General features: G+C 43.5%; 1 protein-coding gene across 2 annotated transcripts in view; it reads right to left on the bottom strand.

The window, feature by feature from the left end:
* GALNT9 (polypeptide N-acetylgalactosaminyltransferase 9) overlaps nt 1–13052 on the bottom strand; it is a 227167-nt gene that overhangs the window by 154954 nt on the left and 59161 nt on the right. The window contains exon 1 of one of the 2 annotated variants that reach the window (XM_076352634.1): nt 8482–8762. The exons of the other annotated variant lie outside the window; for it this stretch is intronic. Within the exon in view, the coding sequence (XP_076208749.1) occupies nt 8482–8722 (241 nt within the window). The 5' untranslated portion in view covers nt 8723–8762. Of the gene's footprint in view, nt 1–8481; nt 8763–13052 lie in introns of those variants that run through there. 2 annotated transcript variants of the gene reach the window in all.

Genomic DNA, 13052 nt, shown 5'->3' with positions numbered 1-13052 from the left:
TACTTAGACAACTCTTCAGCCTCTGAGAAAACTAGGCGTCCACACTCCTCATGATGACAAAGCAGAATCAGTCTATTGTCTCCTCAGCAGCTGCCATTGGACTCTCCTCCAAAGCCAGTAATCAAGGACATACTTGAAAAAAAAGATGTCTATTAGGCCTTTTGCCATTTGTCAGAGATTCCCAGAACTGGCCCTTTTCTACTGCATTGTTTCACTAAGGACTGCCCTCACTGAGGATACAAAACAATTCATGGTCCCAGGCTCATCCTTGGCTTGAGAGCAGATCCCTCAGAACAAGTCATCCAAGTAAAATAAAGGGAGAGGCAGGTAGCCACACCTGCTTCACAAGACAGCATTGCAAGACTGGGCAGAACACACACAGAGTAGCTTAGCCTGACGGCAAACAGCAAGCAGGTTTACTGTATCCCAAGGACACCCATTTCTTCATCTTACTACAAGACCAACAAACTTGTCTATACTTATTGAAGTGAGCCCTCTCAACACACACGTCAGAAAGATGGCATAAGAGGCATAAACAAACAAACATACACAATTATTCAGAAATGAAATGGCCTGAGAAATGCAGTAAGAGGGGTAGAAAACTGGTGTGAGAGCTCCTCTGGATGTTCCACTGGATTTCCCACAGAAAGTGCTGCTGCACTGTCCTTCCATGCATAGCAATGAGTCCAATTTAGCTAAACCAGGTGGAATAAAAAGCTAGCGCAAAGAACCACAGAAGCACAAGCCCACTTCCCTCACCGTGGGAGGAGAATGTCAAACAGAGGGATAAGAAAGCAGAACTCGGCTCCAAAGTACCACTTCCCTGGACATCTACAGACTTGCATATCCAGACACAGCTCACTCCATTTAGATCTACACCCCATTTAGATCTACACCAGATCAGAGGTGTGACATCACTTCAGCAAGCCAGCTGGTGAAGCTCAATTTGAAGAAAGGACCATTTTGCCACAAACAGTAATCCCATTGTCAATTCTCTCTGTTTTAGAGGACCTCTTGTTGATGTAAATGGAGGCCCTTTCCCACTGCTTCAGAGTTCAAAAAACCAAGGTCAGGGAAGTCATACAGGTTATCCATGCCACACTCTTGTACGCTACCAGTGTGGATAGTGTGGGCAATGAAAGAAGACAGAACAGAAATTGGAGGTAAGCCAACACTGAAAAGATGAAGCCTACCAAGCTTTGAAGCTATCTTCACCAGGTGAAATTCCATACTCTTCAGCGTACTGGAGAGTTTGCAAATAAGAACTCGAAAGCCTAGCAGATTAGACTGAGAAATAAACTACAGAACCAAGATTGTCACCTTCATCCCCAGCAGTACTACCATGCATTTAAAAACACAAAGTAACCCCAGCTAAATAAGAGGACCTGAGACCAAGTTGCATCATGCTGCTCCCTGATTATCCCTTCTGTTCCATAAGTCAAGCAAATCTTGGCTCAGGAGATAGCCTTGCTACAGGCAATTTTTACGCTCTATGTCCTACAGGACTTGCTGAGTAACCAGCAAGCGTCAGTTGCACTGTAGCTTGTCTCCAAAACTCTCTGGGAAACCTGGATATTCAAGAACAACTGAAAGGATAAAAACTGTAGGGCAGAAAGACAATTTTTAATCTGTTTGCATCTACTGTGCTGTCCTTGAAATGGGTTTTGCCTCCATCTATGAGGCTTTCAGATATTCACAGCCATTTCAATGGCACCATAGCTATGGGTTTTAGGAAAAGCAGACACAAATCACATACACACCCAATTAGCACTTGGCTGCTTTAGCTCTGTGCTCTCAGAAGATGACTTTGGGTCAGTGGGAGGATCTCTTTCTGGTTTTCATTCTCAGAAGCTAAAGTTCTCTTATTTCAGAGGACAGTTTTGATCAATAGGACTACAACAAGTTTGGAAGCTGCTCTGCTGTCATTGGCTTTCTTCCTTCCTGTTATCCAGAACATCCCAGGCTCTTTTTCTTTTCTTTTTTTTTTCCCCCTTTCAGTTTGTTAGTTTAAAATAGGTGATGGAAATGACTACCAAGTGAAACCCCACAAATAATAACAATAATAAAAAAGTATGCCAAGTATACTGAGAAAGAGAGACTGAGTACCCATTAGTAAGGTTAGAGAGGGGCATTAATAAAAGGAAGATTTGTTAAACATGACTCATTTCTTTTCCTTCCTTTCATAAATCTTATTTCCTTGGAGAACAGCCATGCACTCAGTGGCTGGAACTGCATTCTTAAATGATGCTCTTGGTTTAACTACTACCTGCCTTCACTTACTTAAAAAATAAAATAAACAAAAAAACCCCTAAACTCAAAAAACAACCCAACCTCCCACTATCAAGGGTATTAAGTTAAAGCCAGGTTTTCTAATCTTCTAAACCTGTATGGTGGTTACAGATGTGCAACAACCACGCTGCAGCTCTTCACTAGAAAGAAGACAGACCCATATTTGCTTTTCCAACTCCAGCCACATCTACAAAGAAATGGAAAGAAACTGAACTGGAATATCTCCTAAAAGGCAACAAAAACAACATCAGTCAAAGATTTTCTTTCCACCTCTGTAAACATTGCTTTTAATCCTATATAGTACAAAAGATTCAAGTTCTACACAAATAGATGAGTCAATAATAAAATTACCAGATGATTTTTCTGTCAAAATAAGGTTTCTTCCCAGCTACAGACGCACATTAGATAAAAAAAGTTACCACTATATGAAACACAGAGTACAGGGGAGACTTTAAATCACTGATGTGCTGCTGGAAAGGAGATATATTTTTTGTATTTGCCAGTACTTTGAAGAGTTGAATGCAATTTTGCCCATTTTACAGAAGAGATTTACCCTCTTTTTTCTACCAAACCTTTAGACCTTTTCTTCCTAAAATGCCTAAATAGAGTAATACTATTCTGAATATTATGTTATATTTTTATAGGGGTTATCCAAATATCGACTCACGATGTTTTCTTCTCTCATTTTCGGGAATAAAACCTTGGCCTTCCTGAAATCACTGATTATGAGTTTCCTCAGCTACATAAATCAAGACTAACATAGCTAAAGCCAATGTGAAGTGGAAATCAGTGGTTTGGACTTGACTTGCAATACCGAAGGTCAGGCCTGTAACAGCATTTACTTACCTAAGCTTGAGTAACTGATCCAGAACAATTGAAAATACTTGTTACATGCTGTGTGGTAAACAGATAAACTGCAGCCTAACTTAAAAATAAAAGAGAAAGGAAATGTAGCTGGTATTTTTCACACCTGCCTTCACTAGGCCCAACCTTGCATTTCTTAAAAAAAATCCTCAAAGTGAGACCACATGAAGACGCCTCTCACCAGTACAAGGACAGCACATGGCTGAGAGCAGTCCCCACAAATAAGTTGCTACTTTTGGAGATAATTATGTGCTAATTTTGTCAGATGCATGTTAGCATCCGACCATAACCAAATCAAATAGAAATAGCTACAACATGAGAATCTTATGTGGGTATGAGAAGGTGCAGTTTCATTAATGCAAGGCTGGCAGTCACACTTAATCTTCCCCCGTGCACACGTGGCTTTACCTCTCTTCTCTGCAAAGGAATTACTCTTCAACTGAAAGTTGCCAGCTGTAAAAGCTTCTTTTTGACAAATCTGATGTGGACAGTCGCATGATTCATTTGCAGCCTGTTCCCAACCCTTACTTTCAATATGGAAATTTGGAATCATTTTCAACCAGCCCCAAGACTATGAGGAATCAACTGTCCTTTAAAAATACTCCTGTACCTTTTAAGTATGCAGATTGCTAGGCTGAATTTTAAATGCAATCACTCTGCTTCCCGTACACTCTAAAAATCAGGAGTCACAGTCTGCACCTAGGACCTGCTATTTCCATCATTTTAGGCCTGTGTGCTGCAATTACGTGAATTGTTGTGCTGGTCTTGGCTGGGATAGAGTTAATTTTCTTCCCAGTAGCTAGTGTGGGGCTGTGTTTTGGATTTGTGCTGGAAACAGTGTTGATAACACAGGGGTGTTTCAGTTATTGCTGAGCAGGGCTGACACAGAGTCAAGGCCTGTTCTGCCTCTCACCCCACCCCACCAGCGAGCAGGCTGGGGGGGCACAAGAAGTTGGGAGGGGACACGGCCGGGACAGCTGACCCCAACTGACCCAAGGGATATCCCACACCGTATGGCGTCATGCTCAGCATATGAAGCTGGGGGAAGAAGAAGGAAGGGGGGACGTTCGGAGTGATGGCGTTTGTCTTCCCACGTCACCGTTAGGCGTGATGGCGCCCTGCTTTCCTGGAGATGGCTGAACACCTGCCTGCCGACGGGGAGGAGTGAATGAATTCCTTGTTTTGCTTTGCTTGCGTATGTGGCTTTTGCTTTACCTGTTAAACTGTCTTTCTCTCAACCCACGAGTTTTCTCACTTTTACCCTTCCGATTCTCTCCCCCATCCCACTGGGGGGAGTGAGCGAGCGGCTGGGTGGGGCTTAGTTGCTGACTGGGGTTAAACCACGACAATTGTCCACTGTGTTTCCCCAGCCTCCCCCCTGAAATGCATGTACAATATAAAACCCATTTATCATACTGGAAATTGCTATTGTATTTAATCTTCCCAAAGAGAGCAAAATCAAATTATGATGTGTAAAGAATGATAATCTGCCAAATTCAAGGGAATACTCCAAACTTATCCCTCCACGTCTGCAATAGAACAGGTCAAAGAGGTCTAATGTAGAAGACATGGGTAGGAAGACACGATGTGAGCATACATAATGAGAAGATGAAAACTCTCTTAATCTTTGCAGATTGAATGAAATCTAATTACATGCTATATTGATTGTTGTGTATTACTGGAAAGAGAGAGTGAAAAGGGAAACAGGCAATTTTTACAGTGAAATTGTAGTCTGACCCTTCAATTGCTTTTGGCATGAAAGGTTATGCTCTAGTGGGGGCATCAAAAATTCTTTCTCCTCTATGGTAAATCATTAGCAACAGACTCAGATGCAAAACTGATTCTGGGAAAAATTCAGTCAATGAAACCTTTTTTATTTTTTCCCCTTTACAAAAAATAGAGGCAAAGGAAGAAAATACCAAGGTGTTATCATTATGCCATTTCATGGATTGCTGCTAAGTCTGTCTGGCATTAGTAATGTGTTGACTGACAATAAATCATATTTGTCGATAGAAATATCATAGTAAAAATGCAAAAATATATAGATTGATGAATTAGATCTAGAATAACTCAGTTTTTCAAAATAAATGTTATACCCAAAGTCAAATATTAAGAGGTAATATAAAGTCTCACAAAGAAAATTCCACAGACACGTTTCATTGCTTTCCTTTCCCTTTGCACGCTCCATCCATTTACTTCCACCAAAACCAGCAGCAACTGAGTGTAAAGAAAGCTTTCAAAAATACTATTTTTCGAAGTTGATAGAAAACCAAAGCGTGAGCCAACTGAAAACTATTGTTTGGGTGTATGTCTGCAGGACTCTGCAGGGAATCACAGCAGTTCTCATTCATTCTATTCTAAAAATTCTTGTTCTGCCAAAGATAACTGCAAGGACCAGCTTTCTGTTGACTTTCATGCATGGTCCTCTGCGTTGTGCACACACCTCCACAGGCGCTGTATGCACAGTTTTTATTCAGACTGAAAAGTTAATGAGTTCTCTAGCGATCAGTTTTAGGTTGCCTCTTGATACACCTGTAACATTACTGCTTGTGTTTATTTTTCCTTGCAGAAGGTACACTTTCAAGCAACATTTATTTGATTACATGAAAACAAATAAGTGTGACAGAAACAAAATTCTGTATGGCTGCGGCTGCAGCTGCAGGGCTGGTCTCTCACAGAAGTGTCTTTCTATTACACTGGATCTTAACAAAGTCCCTAGAAAATCCAGGTAAGGTCTTACCAGTTTAGGACTAATCTGAATAGAAGAGAAAAATGAAATAAAAGAACACTGAGACTTTATTACCAAAAAATATAAGATACTTAATAGGTGGCTCTAAATTTGCTGATCTCAAAACAGAAAGAACCAAGAGCAGAAAATTGAGATACTGAGCTGGACAGACCTACTGTAACAGTAACATTGAGCTGGACTCAAACTCCTGGTGCTTGCAGGAGTTCTGGGTATGCAAGGAATTCTCATTCCTTATGAATAAAATCTGTCTACCCGTGTCTGTCTCTCCCTATAAAAGTGACTTTGACCCACCTCATTAAAAAGTAACATCCAAGAAGGCCTCAGATAACTCTCTAACCTTGTGATAAAGCAGTATACAGGATAACGTCTGAGAAACCTTGCTCGACACTAGGATGAAACTGCACAGCTCCAGAGCAGAGTGTAATACCAGTCTTTCCGTGAGACGTGGTAGACCATTGTCACAGACAGGCTCCCTTGAATCTCAATGCTGCCAGAGCAGCGTTATGCCCATTAATGGCATAAGTAACGAGTCATATTAAAAATGGAATACCAGTGAGTTAAACCCAAACATAGACACTTGATCCTGATTTCACTGACAGTGATGCAACTCTGATGATTTCAGCGGAGCACCTCCTAATTTTTTTAGGACTTTTTGGTTTTGTTGCCACAGGATGGGTAAAAAAAAAAAAAAAAAAAGTGACAAAGTATCTTTTCACAACGATGATGAAATAATTAATCTGTGTAAATAATACCACTGTACCACCGCGTAATAAAAAACCCAACCGTGTCAGAGAGAAACTGAAGGGAAATGAATGGGAAATTTGAACAGCTCAGCTTGAAAAACTTTCCACGTTTTCCTGTGTAAGAACTTTCAAGAAGAAACTGCCTAGAGTGTTTATCGTGACCTGAAGGAGCAACATAACATTTCAATTCAAGTAATTTCACTGTGAATTTCCATATCCAACAAACCAAATTAAAGAAGAAGAAGAAAAAAGTCCCCAAGACAGAGGCATACTTTACAGAGAACTTCCTGCTGACTGTGAAGGCACAGTCATTACGCGCAACGGTGCCTGCCCAGTACATTAAGGACTCCTGCTGATTCCCCAGGGGATGCTACGCTGAGATGAACCCAGAGCAGGTAAAATCCTACCCAAAGCCTCACCTACAAACAACACCAAGAACAAAGCAATTTGGGCCAAAAAACCCATTCAGTTGAGCTACGATGGATATAGCCCAGGGACTAATCTAATTTAGCTTGGGAACTCTATGACTTTGTTGAATTTGGGAGGAGGATTTCCCTCTTAATCCTACATTCTTCAAAACTGCTCCAAAATATGGTTAGGAAACACAGCTGTTGACACTTTCCCTCTAATTCATGAACGTGTATTTTTGTGACTGACACCCACACTCCACATTCCCCTTCTCTCTTCCCCGTTTTACACAGATGAGTGGGTAAGGGGATGCCTGTTCTATAACACTTGCTGGCATAGACTGCATATTACCCTAACAGTCCAACCTACTTAGATTTATACGCTCATTCAGAAAGCAGTAATAGGAAATATACTTTATCCTAACCCTCCTATTTGTCTGCGTTTTGAGACTACAGTAGCCTTTGTTAAATCAACGTTATGAGTAAGATTTTCACAAGCAGCCTAGAAGCACATTTGGTATACTTAAACATATTTACACTGGGAGTTTTATTTGGTGCTAGACACTAAATGTTACATTTATACTATAATTTCATGTAAAAGTTCATTCCTTCAGCCTCTTCTTGTCCAAAGCACTGACGTATTTAATCACGTATTTATTTCTTTGATGTTCTACATTTAGAACTTTACAAATCTATGCAAATACAAAAGCAGTTGTTTTGAAGAATTAGTTTCTATACGAAACGTTAGTTGCCCTACAACAACTTTTATGGCTCAGCCTGTTCTAAGTACCGTGGAAGGGTTCCTTGCTTACCTACCAAGATTTTTCAAGGCTGGTGAATTAGAACAGAATGTCATAAAAAGAAGTGATCGACGCTTCCCCTCCCCACCAAAGATAATATCAAATTTAAATGGCAAAGTAATTAAGGAAAGATATGGGTGCTATGTTTAAATAGCCCGTTAAAAGTACACAGCGTAAGAGCTCAGCAGAATGTTTTTAAACTAGTTCTGAGACCAAGTATATGACTTCCAGCTATAACCTAACAGTGTATTTGCTACACAAACACCTACCTATGCAGAGTTAATATATCCAGGCAAACTAGAAAACCTGGTACAGCTCGTAGGGACTTCCACCAATCCTTAAACCCATGAACTCTGCAGCCGCCTTAACTTTGTATCTACTGAGGAAAGTCCTGACTTTGGACTGAGAGTTGACGGGGAGGGAGAGCTCAACAAATCCCTCCAGCAAAACCCTGCAGCCACCTCTCTCCCTTCATTTTCAGCACTTCAGCAGCGGGGTCAGTGCGTGTGGTGCCCGGGCTTCCCTCCCCAGCGGGCGGGCACGTCGGGTGCTCTTCCCCAATCTGCAGCACCCTCCCTCTTCACAGGGCACGCGGGACTGGTGCTGCATCCCCTCCCAGCCCTCCGTACCATTTAGCTGGTTGTAGACCACTTCCTCCAGGTGGTCCAGGCGCTGCAGGATGGACTCCCTGTCAGCCAGGCTGCCCACCTTGGCGCCGCGGCTCCTGGCCCGGCGGTCCGCGCTCCGGACGATCTGCACCAGCTCCTGGGAGCGGTCCTGGATCCTGCAGTAGACGGAGAAGAGGATGATGCCCACGAAGACCAAGATGTTCACCGTCAACAAAGTTTTGATTTTCCGTGCCACCGCCATGGGAGCCGCCGGCGCGGTGGCGGGGGGCACATCAAGGCGCGGCGGCCGGCGGCCTGGCGGCCACCCGGCGCCGGGGCGCGCCGGGGGCGCGGGGCGGCGCGGAGGGGCGCGGAGCGGAGCGGAGCTGTCCTTCAGCACCGCCGCGCCGCTCCCCGCCCGGCGCCCGCCTTCGCCCCGCGGGGGCCGCGCCGCGGCGGGCTGGGCGGCATGGAGCGGGGGGCCGCGCAGAGAGCGCGGGGCGCGGAGCCGAGCCGCTGCTGGCTGCGGAGCCGCCGCCGCCGCCGCCTCTCCTCCTCCGGCGGCTCCCGCTCGCCCGCCCTCGCTCTCCGCCGCCCCAAACGCAGAGCGCCGGTGCGGAGTGACGTGCTCCGGGGGATCTCATCTACATGCACACGGTGGAGCCGCCGTGCCGCGCCGTGCCGCGCCGCCCCGCCTCGCCCGCGGCTCCCCGCCCCGCATCCCGGCCCTGCCGGGGGCCGCCGCCCGCCCCCGGGCCCCGCGGTGCAGCCCCGGCGCTCGCCGCTGGACTTCAGCGCGACGGATCGGTGAACGAGGCAGGGGAGTTGCGTGCTTCTCTCCCACGGAAGACACCAGTGGCCATTTTCTCTTCACTGCCCACCTAGAGGGCCCTTACGCTGCCCAAGCATCGCTACAGGCAGCTCCTGAGAACGGACAGGACGAAGCTTGTCCTTGCCTACGGGTGCAGCCCCTGGAGGCGAGACGATGCCCCACCCGCCTCACCGCTGGAAATAAGTTGGAACAAGCAAGAGGGAGAGCTGCTAACGCGCTCGGCTCTGTGGGTTTCCCAGCAGCCAAAGTGCAACATTGGCTAGTGATCCTACCTGGAAGTGACATGGCTGGCACCACGTCCACATGCGAGAGAAGTTCTTGCCAAGCACACACAGGTGGAGAAAAGCAGCCTAGGCCCTTACTCTCCAACACACATCCAGTGACTGCTGAAGAATTACCAAGATCTCTAGGCTTGATACCTACGGCCATTAGGCAGATGAGCCCTGGCAGCTGGCAGCTTCTCCATTCATGTTCACAGTGGTCCTCCTTTGTATACCATCTCACTTAGAGGGCTGCAGACCATAATATCATCCTGGCGGTGGGAATTTTTTTTCCTTTCATCCTTCCTTCTTGGTTTCAGGAGCTGCCAAGCTCAAAATCCAGCAAAAGTTACAACCTCCCTGAATTTACTGTAACTTGACAAGGCCTGCTCAGGGTTTCCTGAGGTATAAAAGCTCCACTGCTGTCCTACTTCTGACCCTCCTGTTGTTCACCTACTGCAAGGCCCTTGAGGGTGCAGTTTGTTTGAGAAGACACGTGTTTCTGTCTTGGAGGAATTCCCCCCTTGTCTTTTGGGGATCACCAATGAAACCTGTGTTGGAGGGATCAGCAGCGCAGAACAAGCCTAGACTAGAATTTCACCATAATCTAATCTTGTCTCTAGCAAAAGATGCCACAGGTTTCTGCAGAGTCATCTCTTGCAAATAGGTATGTCTCTGTAGAAATATGAACAAGATTTGGTTACTTCCTACAGTACTGTATTCTTAAACACACTGAAGGCTCAAATAATACCTAAGTGCAGGGTCAGATGTTCTTTCACTGAAGCAGTAGTACAAAACTCTCAGTCAGCTCAGCAGAAGCAGCTCAGAACCTGCAATTTTCCAGTGTTTTGATTATTTTAGTAGTATTCTTATAGCAAGTCTGTCATAGCATTACGTTTTCCTAGAAAATACTAACTTGGTTTAAGAAAATGTATTGAACTAATGCTCAGGTATAGCTTATTAGATGTCTCCACAGCATTTAATATATTATAGCAACACCTGCTGGTCTTGATACGGTTAAGAATCTGTTAGATCACTATTTCCATTATGAACTCTGAGTTCACAAGCTGACCACAAGAATTCAGTTTGGATTCTGACACATGAGTGTATAGTTTGACTTAAGAGTTGTAAAACACCTTCGACTGTCTCAGGGAGTTTACCAAGTTTTGATGTTGTTTTTTCACATCACTGCAGTTTTAAATGGGCCTTTCAAAGACATGATTTCACCCGTGATTGACTTAGGTCAAACAGTTGTTTCCTTTTGCTAAGTAAATGTTCTTAAATGATCAGCTTAAAATAGTCTACAGTGTGTACAGAAGAACATGAGAATATGCTTATATGGCTGAAACCTTACCTAACACCATTCAAATAATAGCTAGCTCTTATAGATCACCGTTCATTCAGAGATCTCAAAGCAAGTTACAAAAGATATACTATTAGAGCGGACTGAAGGATGGCAGTAGTGTTTTTGGAAAAATTTCAAGGTCAGAAAATGTATTTTCTTTTTGCATTGGAACGAAACCAAAAAGCTTTGAAATATTTTCACACAAACAGCACTGAGCTGAAGCCACTGTTTCCTGCCCAAAAGGGTCAGGTTCCAATTTTTCTTCCCTTAGAAAGGCTTATATTGCCAAAAGAAAACTAAATCAAAATCAATATATGAAACATCTGGATTTCAGTGAAAATGCTTTTGTTGAAACCATACCAATCAGCTTGGATTGCTGACCCATCTTACAAACGGGGACCGTGGGAAGGCACTGGTAACTTGTTCCAAATCAACGGAACAAGCCAGAGGCAATGCCGGGATCCCATTCCAAATTACAAATCCAGCTTCTTTCTCTCTCTCGCACTATTACTTTCGCTCACTATTACTCTCTCTTACTGATTTTTACTCCTAATCATCTCCATAGGGCTCATGTTTTCACTTGTATCTTCCAGGATGGATTAGGAAGCTGCTAGAAAGAAACACCAAGATGCTGTGTATTCAAATGACAGTCTATAGCTGATCACACTCTTTACATCTCTCTGCTATCACTGTGCTCAGCCAGAATAAGCACCTGGATGAAGGACAGCTGGCTGAAGATGAAGATGATGCTAAGTAGCCAGAGGTAAAGACTCTAAAAAACCTGTCAGCACTCTAAAATAGCCATCTGTCAGAGGCATCTCCCCTAATGTAGTAAAGATGGTTTATTGCCTTGGGGTGCTTCTGGGCTGCTACTGGACTGTCAAATAGCTAAGGCTGCAATGATAACAACAGCATAAAACCCCAAACCTTGCTATTGTCTGTGGCTGTCCTTGAAACCGTGCTTGGTCTTGTACAATGTTGATCCTGCAACAGTTATCCTTGCTTCGGTTGACTCTTGGTTACTGCAGAACACTCCATCTTGGCACGAAGATGTTGATACAGAGGAAAACTTCAGTTGCTTCTGCATTTACAATCCTGGTCTGCTTAGCAACTGAGGTCAGAGACAGTAAATTTTGCTTCAAACAACACTGAACTAAAAGATTTGGAAGAGAACCTTTAGTAAATGTCTTACAGCCATTATCTGCAGAGCCCATCATGCAACCAGTCAAGGCAACAGACTCCAGGTCAACGTGACGCCAGTTCATTTGGAGCTACTATCCTCAACCAGTACAGAGGAACTAGATTTTTACCAGCTAGTGAAAACTGTAGATTGTGCAGGAACTGAATATGACCAAGATACCCATCGTCATCTGGACATTTCCCAAGTGCGAGTTTTCCCAAAAAGTGGTTAGAAAAAGTTATAAAAAAAGACCATGTCAGACCTACAAAGTACCATCTCCATAGCAGAACCCTTGGAATCACCATGCCTTCTGTTGTACAGTCCCAGGTGTGGTGGGTACATACTCAGATAATCAATATGAGTTTCAATTTTTTATGAGATGTTTTCTGTTGAATTTCATTTTAATGTCCCTAGAAGGAGATGAAGGAATTGACTTGCTGATGAAACAGAATAAGTAAGATTTTACTTTTGGGGAGAGGCGAGAAGAGGAGAGGGTGATTGAAAAGTTGCTCGAAAGTTTTTTGAATTTTAAAAAGCTTAGGTTGAAAAAAAAAATATTGAATTCAAGTTAATAACCATAAAAACATTCCCAACCACTTTTCCAAAAGGACACAAGATCGATTTACCATATCTAAAGAGACACACCTTTCTGATCATTCTACTGCACGATATGAGACATTTGCAAGAATGAATAATGTGTAGAAGGGAAGACTTTGATGTTTAAAGTATTCGAACACTAGCTTTAAAGAATAAAAAACACAGGGAAAATATTATGCCAGTGATGATCTGCAATTGTAGATTCCAGCTGTCGTGTGTTATTCACTCACACTAACATCACTTACCATTTTCTCAATGAAATCCCAACTGCATTTACTAGCCCATCGCTTAGAGTCTTAATATAGCCTAATATTTTTCTACTTCAAGTAGTACTTATTTAGAAGAAAACAGCAACAAAAACAGACAACAAAGTCTATC

Source organism: Aptenodytes patagonicus, chromosome 15, assembly GCF_965638725.1.
Source record: "Aptenodytes patagonicus chromosome 15, bAptPat1.pri.cur, whole genome shotgun sequence".
Lineage (NCBI taxonomy): Eukaryota > Metazoa > Chordata > Aves > Sphenisciformes > Spheniscidae > Aptenodytes > Aptenodytes patagonicus.
This window is presented reverse-complemented; position numbering and strand designations above follow the sequence as displayed.